The 10,495-nt window shown below is 51.9% G+C and overlaps 1 protein-coding gene across 1 annotated transcript; it reads left to right on the forward strand.

Moving 5' to 3' along the window:
* The first annotated feature begins 200 nt into the window (after nt 1–200).
* On the forward strand, nt 201–8,313 carry PDGFB (platelet-derived growth factor beta polypeptide). The gene is made up of 6 exons (XM_009881878.1): nt 201–429; nt 3,652–3,735; nt 4,249–4,454; nt 6,169–6,310; nt 6,720–6,889; nt 8,130–8,313. The coding sequence occupies exons 1-5, from the start codon at nt 201–203 to the stop codon at nt 6,854–6,856; spliced, it is 798 nt and encodes a 265-aa protein (XP_009880180.1). The 3' UTR covers nt 6,857–6,889; nt 8,130–8,313.
* The last annotated feature ends 2,182 nt before the right edge of the window (nt 8,314–10,495 follow it).

Consider the following 10,495-nt stretch of genomic DNA (forward strand, 5'->3'; position numbering starts at 1 on the left):
AGCAGGAATGAGAGGCCACCTGGAGAAGTCATACAGCACCGGAGAAGGAAGCTTTGCTGGCTGCTTGCATAGTGTTTGGGGCTCTGCTGTGCAGCCCAGGCATTTTTTGGCTTTTTCAGTCTCCCAACCACTTTGTGAGAGGCAGCAAGAGGGGCTCTCTTGCTTTTGCTCAGGTTTCAGGCTCATGCCTTCATGCGGGCATGTCTTTGCAATTCGCTGGTTCTGTTGTGCCTCCTCCATGCTCCTTTGATTCTCCTCACTCCTGCTCTGTGACTCAGTATTTGCAGATCACCTCTCTAACGCTTGTTTCTCCCCTTTTCGTTATCTGGCAGGGGGACCCCATACCTGAAGACATTTATGAGATTTTGGGTGCCAGCTCAGTGCGCTCCATCAGCGACCTCCAGCGTGCCCTGCGGATAGACTCCGTAGGTAAATCTCCTCTTCACCAAACACTCCTTTATTTTTCCTTAACTCTTTGGTGGGGAGGGAGGGGATATTCTGTTTTTCAGTGGGGACAGTATCAACAGTCCTCACTATAAATATAGGAACCATTCAGGAGCCAAGACCTGGCTATTTACACACCTCGCCCCCCTGAAACCTGTGGGAGTTAGGCAACTAGATGCCCTTTTAGATCTCCTAACTGTCTGGTCTATCGAGGGAGACTGGCTTGCAAAAATGATAGGAGATGGGCAAGCTGAGTGCAAGGAACTTGAGGTCAGCACTTGTCACCCTGACAGATGCACAGGCAACAGGGCTTGAACTGGATCACTGTAGGAGGTGGAGAAATGGGAGGTGGAAGGAGGGTGATAGAAGAGGAAAGGGCTGAGTGGGTTCTCAGGTTTAGCATCCACAAAAGTCCACGGGGTCCCAGAGGCTCTTAAGACAGGAGCAGCAGAGCATGTGTCTGTGGGTGAAATACGGGACAGGGGCTAAGTCAGGGTAGCGTCGCTTCACCTCCTGCCCGTAGATAAGAGCTACAGGGGCTGCAGTGCCTCGCGGTCACTTGGCCGCGGAGCGCAGCCAGCGGCAGGAGCGGCGAAGCGTGGAGGGGTCGGCACGTGTGGGAATTGGAGCACGCGCCACGGCGGCTGGGCTGGCCCAGGAATTTATTTATAAACGGTCTCTTCAGAGCAAATTCCTTTCTATTCTAACCCTGCTCCCGCCCGTCGTCCCCCGGCCCCCCCAGCTCGCCTTCTCTCTCGTGTTTTGTCTGTTTGGAGCTTTGTAATCCTTGCCGAGACACTATCTACGGGGGAACAGAATTTCCTGCTTTTGTTTCCTATGCCAGTCCAACCACTGGCGCAGTCTCAAAAGCATTCCCGCTGCCTTTCAAAACGGCCCTGGAGGGGCAGGGGGGGGAAAGCGAGGGGGAGGGCACCAGCTGCCTGCAGCTATTGTTTGCCTTAGAAAGAGGCGACGAGGCTCCCCACCACCGCCACGGCCGCTCCCTGCCCTCACCAGTTCCCTCCTCCTCATCCACCAGCCACACAATGGGGTAACTTCCAAAATTAGCCGTGCTGGATTGTCCCAGGCTGGTCCCCCCACCCCAACCGTCTTCAGTGCTGACCCCGGGATGTGTAGAAGGACAACCTGGAGGAGGGAGGGAAACCCCATTTTCAATAGGAGATTTGTTTCAAGTCAACAGTTGTTGCTATTCCCCCCCCCTCCTCTCATCAACTCAACCTCTGCGCAAAAGGCAGCCCCCACCCTCGTTTGATAAAATGCCAGGCGGCGCAGGATGGAGGGGTGGGGAAGGAGCGGCTGAGAAGATGCGTGCAGTCTGTCATGTCCCTGTGTCTAAGGAACAGATACATCTCTATCACAGTTACTAACCGCCCTCACGGTTAAGAAATAAAATGGGCTGCTTATGTTGGCTTGAAAAGCTCAGGGATATAGGAGAAGGCTGCAGAGCTTTGAGTCACTGGTTTCACTTCAGGTCCCAGATGGGAAAGGCTGGTCAGGGAAACAGAAAATGGTGCTGTGAAACTATCTCTTTGTTGCACCCTGTGGCTCTTATCTGCTCCGAGGTAGTGACTGAGGGGCATCACCATTTGCTTCCCCTGTGTAGAATTAGTATGTTAGCAAATAAGTGTATTAGCAAAATAATCCCAAATCGGCTGGAGCTGTTCCCTGTGCTGTTCATGCACACTGTGTGTGTCACAGCTGCTGCCCTCCACTGACTGCACAGGGAGCCAGGATTTGGCAGCTCCAGGGGACAGATGAACTGAGACACTGCTCTTCTGACCTTAGACACTAATGTAGACCCAACAACAGAGGTGTGTAGAGTTGGGGTCATCTCCCTTAACTATAGCTGCCCGCAAAGCAGGCATGACCGTCTAAGCCAGTCATCCAGACACCCTCTGTAGCCCCTGGAGAACTACGTGCCCTTCTAGAGTATGATCCACCAGATCTCATTTTGGGTGGCTGCCTCAGGGTGAGATGAATGATGTCCTGGAATTGATCACACCTCTCCAGACACTTTAAAGGGTGTCTGTCTGTCTACCTCACATGTAGATGTTGACTGCACAGGCACATGATTCCTACATTGTGACTATAGTCTCTGTGCCCCCATCCCAAATCCTTCAGCAATTGCTTTAGAGCTGAGTAGAGAGCAATGTCCCTGCTCCTTACAAGAGGGCTGTGCTAAGGCAGGACTGAGGAAGAGGGATGGGACATGATAGGTATGGGAAGTCTGCTCCACCACACATCTGATAAACAGAGATCTTCCACTGGCCCCAAATTCCCTTTAAGAAAATTGCTCCCTTGATGCTGACGTCCATTCAGCTTCCTTCAGCTGCTAAAGCGGGTCAGAGAAGGAAAGAGCTGTGGCTGGGTGGGAGCTATCTCTGAGTGCGGCCATTGTCCGGAGCTCAGGAGGGGCTGTGTGTTGGAGTGCTCCATGGGGATTATGGGCATTTCTCTATTCAGCGCTTCCTATGGGAAAAAGCAGTGGGGTGGGAGGGAACTGCTCAGGGCTGGCCTGAATGCTATCTGCCTTCCTCTCCCATCGCTGACTGAACTACCTCCAGATCCTGCAGCTTACCTTAGAGTAGGATAGGGGAAAAGCCATTTCAACTTTATTTTTATGTTGCTTCTGTCATAAAACTGACTCAAACCTAGAGTGGCTGCAGTGGGTTGAGACAAAGCAAGCACCCCACCTCCCACCCATCATCCCCTTCACCTGCCCCCTCACACCCCAGCTTTCCCCGTCCCAAGCCATCCCAGCAAGGCACCTCAGCGTTATATAGCAAACCTTCTGCTGGTCCCATCTGGTCTTTGATCCTCCTTGCTGTATCATGGTCTCAGTCAGCTGATCTCAATCCCTCTTCTACTCTTCTCTGGCACCAGAAAGCCCTGCCATAGGCCTTGTCGTTCTTGAGCTGGAGTTTTCCTCTCCCAGACCTGACTGGGACCCCTCTTTCACCATAGGCTTGTTGCTTTGAGCTGCCTAGTCTGAGCCAAGAGCAAACCTAGAGTCTCTGTGCCCCGACACAGCTGTGACCTTGCTGGTAGATTTACACCTAGCGTGACATACTGGGGCTGTGGCTTATCCCACATCTCTGCACTTTGCCTGATGAGCAGAGCACCAAGTGCTCGCCATCTTCTCCTGCCTCTACCTGGTGCTATTAGGTCATGTCTTTCCCTTTTCAGAGGAGGATAGCTCAAGCCTGGACCTGAATGCAACTCAGCCTGGTCAAAACCCCGTGGTCCTTTCTCGAGAGCGACGAAGCCTAGGTGAGTTGGGGGTCTTGCACCTTGTCATTGTTGGGGCACTCACCTGAGAAGCTGTGGGTGGGTGCAGATGCATGTCTAAGATGGGGGGGGGGAGGGGGGTGTAGAGGTTATAGTGTGCATAGATGTGTAGACAGATGTAAAGGAGGGTCTGGGCCACACGTAGGAGCTGGGTGTTAGGCTCCAGGAGTGCAGGAGAGGGAGTCTGGAGCTCTGCAAGCTGCTCTGCTTTAAATCCCACTGGTGCTGATTTGCTCTAAAGAAGTGTCATCTTCTGCCTAGGACTACAGGCAGGACATCTCTCTACAGTGAGAAGCATCTTTTTACTGGGGACTCCTCCACAGGGTGTGGCTCTGTCTAGGGAGGGAGCTGGAGGAGTGGGAGAAGGAGAAAGAACATGTGGTTGGGAGGGGAGACCTGTGTGGGGTCTTTCTCTTCCAGTAGAGGTGGCTGCAGTGGGTTGGTAACAGCTGCAAAGCCTGTTTCATCTCCCCTTCTTCTCTTGGCTCTCCACAGATGCTCTGGCAGCAGCAGAGCCAGCTGTCCTCGCAGAGTGCAAGACGCGGGCGGTGGTCTTTGAAATCTCCCGCAATATGGTGGACAGCACCAACGCCAACTTTGTGGTGTGGCCACCCTGTGTGGAGGTGCAGCGCTGCTCCGGGTGTTGCAACAACCGCAACGTGCAGTGTCGTCCCACCCAGATTCGCGTCCGGCACGTCCAGGTAAGGGAGATGACTCCTACAGACCACCTCCATCCCTCCCCCTCAAAACCAAAACCACAGTGGGTCTCAGGTGCAAGGCTCACACAGCTGCCTGTTCCCTCACACCCCCTCTGCAGTCACATCTTCTTCATTAGCCATGAAGCGCTGCAGGCTCTGGCGCAAGGTGACATCCGTGCCAGCTGCTGGGAGAGGTGGTGCTGTCCAGCAGCTGGGGACTGTCCCCAAAACAGAGCTACAGGGCACCGTCCCCAGCTGCAGCTCTGCGCCACGGCTATTTCTGTGGCTGCAGGCGGCCTCCTCTGCTGTGTTAGAGCAGAAGAAACAGGACGCTTTCGTTGTGGGAACTGTTTTCGATGCAAAAGGAGGAGGGCTCGCAGTGTCAGTCTCCATCCCCCTGCTGCTGCTGCAGCTTCTTCCCAAGACACACACTGGAGCAGCTTCTCCTCTTTCTCAGCCGCACAGTTACCTCCTGACCCGCTCCAGCAGCAACCAGACACCTGACAGCTAACCTCTTGCTCTGATCCTGCCCTCCTCACAGCTACCAGTGATCTCCTCACAGCTTCCTCCCAGACAGCTTGTTTAAAAATAATACTCATCCCATACTAATCCTCTGCCTGAGCCGTCAGAGACTCCCCCAGGCAGGCGGCAGAGGTTGGCTGGGAGAGGTTGTATTCACACAGCCCTTTTCATCAGGAAATTCCTTTCTCAGAAAAGCCGGGCGGAATGAGGGAAAAATGGGGGGGGAACAGGAGTTGTTTTTGTGGAAAAAACAAGTGAGAGGTCAAAAGCCAGCCTGAAAAAGTGACCTGGAAATGGTTTCTTTGAGGACAGAGGTCTCTCTATTGTTTGGCTGGAAGTGTTTGTCTAGCGAGCAGCGTGTGGTCTGAAGCGTGTGGAGTGGGCTTTCAAGGAAAGATAAACAGCCTGGCTGCTTCAGCGCTGGCTGAGGGATGCTGCTGGGGGCAGTGGGTTTGGAGGAATTCAATCCCAGACGCGCGGCAGAGCGAGTATTTATAGCTTGCGGAGCACTTCAGGGACCGCAGGCTTGCTAGATAAGCTGAGTGGGGTCAGGCTCAGCTGCTCCTGGAGTGGGAGGACCCCCTAGAACGCTCGTGCCCTGTGGTGGGATGTGGAGCAGTGAGTCTTCCCTCTGAGTCAGCACTGGTGGAGAGTCCGAGGGAATTTCCAGAGCACCGCCTTTCCCGCGAAACACAGAGCTGAGGGCTTCAGCCCTGCGCGTTATTAAAAATCTTGAGACAAATTCAGACAGGCCTCAGCAGAACTGGTGAAGCTGTGTTTGCTCACATCAGGCCTTCATTTTTCTCCTTTTGGCCTTCCTGAAGGATCCTGTGGGAATTAATTCTGGTTGCCCCTAGGTCTCCGCCATCACAGCTGTCAGAAACAGGCTAGCGTGTTCTGCACATCTCGTGTTTCTGTCGGTGATCAACCAGTCATCCTACTTAAGCAGCGGCAATAGTTAGGAACAGGGGAAACAACCAGTAACATCCCAACTTGCCTGGTCTAGGACTGCTCTGCCGGTATGCGCAGAATTAGCTCCCATACACACCACCCCTGAATTTGAACTGTGCTCTATAAACTGCCTTCTGACCCTTTAGGAAGAAAGCCAGTACTGAAGCGTACTGACACTGATTATTTTTACAGAGTGGGAGCTGCAGCTGTATTAATCTTTTGCTTGCCTGTCTCTTCCCAATAGGTGAACAAGATCGAATTTGTCCAGAGGAAGCCAAAATTCAAAAAAGTCGTTGTGCCTTTGGAGGACCATGTGCAGTGTCGGTGTGAAGCAGTGTCCCGTCAGCCCCCCAGGAACAGCCGGCCAGGGCCTCGTGAACAGAGACGTAAGGATCTTGGCATTAGCAGAGTGGAGGGAGGCGTGAGAAGAGAGGCTGGGGAGAGAGGAAAGAGCCCTCCGCTGGTTTTAATCTGCTTAGCTCCAGTGAATCCCATGGGCCTTCACTGGTTTATACCAGCCAAGGGACCTTTCCCAGGATGTCTGCCTACCAGCAAGGGGCTGAAACCGAGGAAAAAAGGAGGAGAGGAAGGTGAGAGGTGAGAGGAAGGGCATCATGGGAAAAGGGAGAGGGCAGAGACTGTGGAGAACAGAGGACAAGGGACAGAAGAACAGGAGAAGGAGGCCTCGTGGCCCTCCTATTGCAGAGCTCTTTGATGACAGTGTGTGGAGAAAGGCATTTCAACGTGACCCGGCTGCTCCTCTCTGTACAGACACTCTCCCCTCTGTTTTGGCAGGCTTGTCACCGTCGTTCACCACAGCTGCTGTCTCACAGAGGCAGCGAGTACGCCGACCACCGGTGCAGAAGAGGAAACATAAGAAGTACAAGCATGTCAACGATAAGAAAGTGCTGAAAGAAATCCTCAGAGCATAGAAGTGCTGGCAGGGGAGAGAGAGCACAAGGCAGGTAACAGCAAGCTGCTTTTCCAGTTGGGAGAAATGCTCTCCCGGGACACGGTTCTGCCCGAGCACCTCGGACGCTTCCTGCAGCACCAGCCGCTCATTCAGTGCAGGGCTACTGCAGGGCCGGGGTGTGATAAAGCCAGGGCCAAAGGAGGGGGAAGGACTAGGCTGGGACCCAGTGCATGCATCCTATTTATGGCTTTATGGCTCTTCACAGAGGTGGAAGGATCATGCTGCAACCATACTTGTGCTCAGGCCCTGCCCTCTCCTTTCTGTGCCTCCCTTACTGGCAGAGAGCGAGCCTGACTTCTCTCTACACCTAAATCCCCTTGGGATCCATGTAATTCATCTCTTCTGTGGAGCAACTCCTGTTCTTCTTTCTCTATTGATTCTCTGTTGAAAGCAGAGAATTAATGTTGCTCTGGGGATCCCTTTTCCTTTTATTTCATTAGTTGAGTTGGCAGAAAGACTTAAAAGAAAAGCAGCAGCACTTTTGGTTCATCTTTCTCCTAGCGGGAAGCCTGTATGCATAAGAAAGGTCATACCAGGGGAATCGAGAACTGGAATCTCTGGCAAGAGATCTGGACTTTGTCAGTCCAGGGTCTGATTCTTCTCTCCCTGACTTGTGTAAACAGGAGTAATTCCCTCGTCATCAGAAGAATTTCGCTGGTACAAGGGAAAGGAGAAGCAGCCCCGGTTCCCCGTGAGAGAGGGAACGGTGCAGAAAAGAAAGAGTAGCCAGGGCACAGACCCGGGGGGCTGAATTGAGAGAGGCAACACAGCCTAACAGGGAAAAAGCCCTGGCCCATGGCTCAGAGGTCCCAGCTCTGCCGCAGCCCCCTGAAGGAGCCCAGGCCACTCGCTTCACATTCACTTCCCCTTGCCTCAGGAGAGGGGACGATGGGCTTCCACCATGTGGCATATCAGGAGATGGGGACGAGGGGCACCAGGCAGTGTCTTGGGATTGGAATTCCCACGCTTAGCACTACGAGGGCTCCAATTATCCCAGGATCCTTCTGGCCAGCCCAAGGTTCCCAGGGTAGAAATGATGGAAACTCATGCAAATCTCAGCTCTGTCTCAAGCTGTCCAGGGGAAAAAATACAGAAGGTCAAAAGCCCTCCTGGGCTTCTAATCTGGCACTTCAACACAAACATTTCCAGAGGAGAAAACGGGAGAGGAGGGGAGTTGCAGGGGCAGAGGGTTACATATTCTAATGCCGTGTCTGTTTTTGTTTCGCTTCCAGGTTTATTTAATATATTTTCTGTATTGCCCCCATGGGGTCCTTGGAGTGATAACTTTTCCTCTTTGTCCGTCTGCCTCGACGTCTGATTCAGACGGCAATTGGTGCTTCCCTTTCCATCAGTGGACCTTCTCCCACCAAAGCCTCTCCCCTCTTTCATTTATTAGCATAATTTTAAAGTTTTACACGCAAGAAAAAAGGACAGACACGACCTATATATATATATATATATGAGAAAAGAACAAAGTACAAATAAAACCATGAACCCCGACAGCCACAATATGCAACGAGGACAGGACAATGCCTTCCCTGCTCCAGAGGACAGGATGGAAAATGTGAAAGTGGGTCCAATTTCTTCCAAGACGAGAAGAAAAACAAATGGCCACAGGGCAGAAGGGGAATATTCCCCCTTCCCCTCGTGTTTCTGGTAAGGCTGGGGGAGCTGGCTGAGATCAACACTTGCACTGGACCTACGTTTTGAAAACAGATATATCTCAGATTGCTAGCAGCGACCGATGATGGAAAATGCACTAAGGACTTTTATCGCTCTACCTGGACAGATATATATTTTTAACATGCGTGTGTATATTTTATTTTAAAAAAGAAAAACCAAAACCACTAAGATATACAACATCTCGGGGAACAGAACAAAAAACAAAAACAAAAAAATACAAACAAAGAAGCCAAATGCATTCCCCCCCCTCCCTTTCCCCTCCTGCTCCTGGTGCTGACTGGAAGGCGTTTGGATCGTGGGGAAGGAGCAGACGGCGGCAGAATTGTCTCCACGCCCCCGGCTCCTGCCAAGGGGAGCCATCTTTGCACATGCTGGTGGAGAATTCAACTTTCCAGGCTTGGACTCAAATAATTTTTTAAAATTCGCTCTGTATGTGTGCGCGTGTATATGTGTGTGTATATATATATACGTGTGTGCGTGCGTGTGTGTGTATGTGTATTTATACATACATATATAAAAATATATATATATATGTTCTTAAACAGATTTCATTCCCGGTGGCAGGAAGCTCAGAGGCACGTGCATGCATCGGCTTCACTGGGGTGGCAGAAAAGCACACTGTTACTGCAGCGTGCCCGCGAGGTCCGGGACGGGACAGGCAGAGACATCATCTGATCTCTCTCTGTCTTGTTGCCCTTTTCCTCACTCCCCACCAACCCCCCAGCACAACTTCCTTGCAGGAGGCGAGCGGCACCACAACAAGACCAACAACAGCCAAACTTAGAAGCATGACTTAATCTCAGTGAGCTGTCCTTGCCTGCTCTGTGGTCCTGAAAGGAGAATCATGTCATTCCCCTGAGGTTTTTAACCCCTTCCTGGGTGTCCCGCACACCATATCTTCACTGCTCTCTCCCTGCCAATGTCCCTGCATCCCCCATCGTTTTCCTCACATTCTCCCCTTCTGGATTTTTGCCCGTTAGATGTTCCCAGCCCTCCTAGGTTGGAAGTTGGTCCACGGTGTGGGCAGCTCTGTGTAGGTATAGAGAACGAAATGAGGATGGTCTTTGCAGTTGGCAGCAGCCATCTGAGACAGAAACGAGCTCTTCTACGTGAAGAGGATTTGGAGAACAACTGGATGGTCAGTTGTAGAGTCCCTCCTGGGCCACTGCCTGCTCCGGAGGAGGGAGGACTCCTCTGTGGGCACGGGCTATTTCTGCACACCTAATACTCAGTCACCATTAGCAGAAATGTTACATATGCTGGGAATTTCCAGTGTCACCTCGGAGTCCCGGTCTCAGATGATGCCGTGCTGGGCACTACAGAGTTATACATGAAGAAAATGCCTGACCAGAGCAAGTGCTACAGCTCTCCCCTTCCCTTCCTGCCTCCATCCGCTTCTCCCCTGGCGCGCACATGCACCCCTATTTTGGGGCAAAGCCCTGGAGGGGGCTGGGGGAAAGAGGCGAAGCTGCAACCTGGGAGCTGTTACAAGTTGTGGAGAGACTTGGTCCTCGCCTCCTGCAAGCCCAGAGCACTTCTCGTACCACTGCCAAGGCAGCACGTTGCTCCCTCCTTCCATCCCAAAGCCCTCAAGTCTTAAGACACTTTGTTTTCCTGTTCCAAAATCTGTTTCCTTTGGTTTGTAAAGATGGTGAGGTTTTATTTTATTTTCTTTTTTTTTGGCTTTTTTTTTTTTAAATGTAAGATTAATTTATACTCAGTACTGTATTTAAAGTTGTAAAAAAAAAAAAAAAAAAGAAACCACCTCTGAAACAACATTTTCTCCTTCTTTTGTGAGCTGAAAGAGATGCAGAGGCCAAACCAGCTCACGGTGGGGCAGAGCGGGATTCCCAGGGCTTCCAGTTTCATTTTCAGGACACTCATTTTGAGACTGCAGAGAGAAGCGACCAAAGCT

The sequence above is a fragment of the Charadrius vociferus genome, unplaced genomic scaffold (genome assembly GCF_000708025.1).
Source record: "Charadrius vociferus isolate BGI_N301 unplaced genomic scaffold, ASM70802v2 scaffold413, whole genome shotgun sequence".
NCBI lineage: Eukaryota > Metazoa > Chordata > Aves > Charadriiformes > Charadriidae > Charadrius > Charadrius vociferus.

What these genes read in the sequence shown, in the direction of transcription:
- PDGFB (XM_009881878.1), top strand. Translation starts at nt 201, where the DNA reads ATGTCTTTGCAATTCGCTGGTTCTGTTGTGCCTCCTCCATGCTCCTTT. An exon ending in CCTGCGGATAGACTCCGTAG is followed by an intron (nt 430 to 3,651) that starts GTAAATCTCCTC and finishes TTCCCTTTTCAG; the next exon opens with AGGAGGATAGCTCAAGCCTG. An exon ending in TCGAGAGCGACGAAGCCTAG is followed by an intron (nt 3,736 to 4,248) that starts GTGAGTTGGGGG and finishes GGCTCTCCACAG; the next exon opens with ATGCTCTGGCAGCAGCAGAG.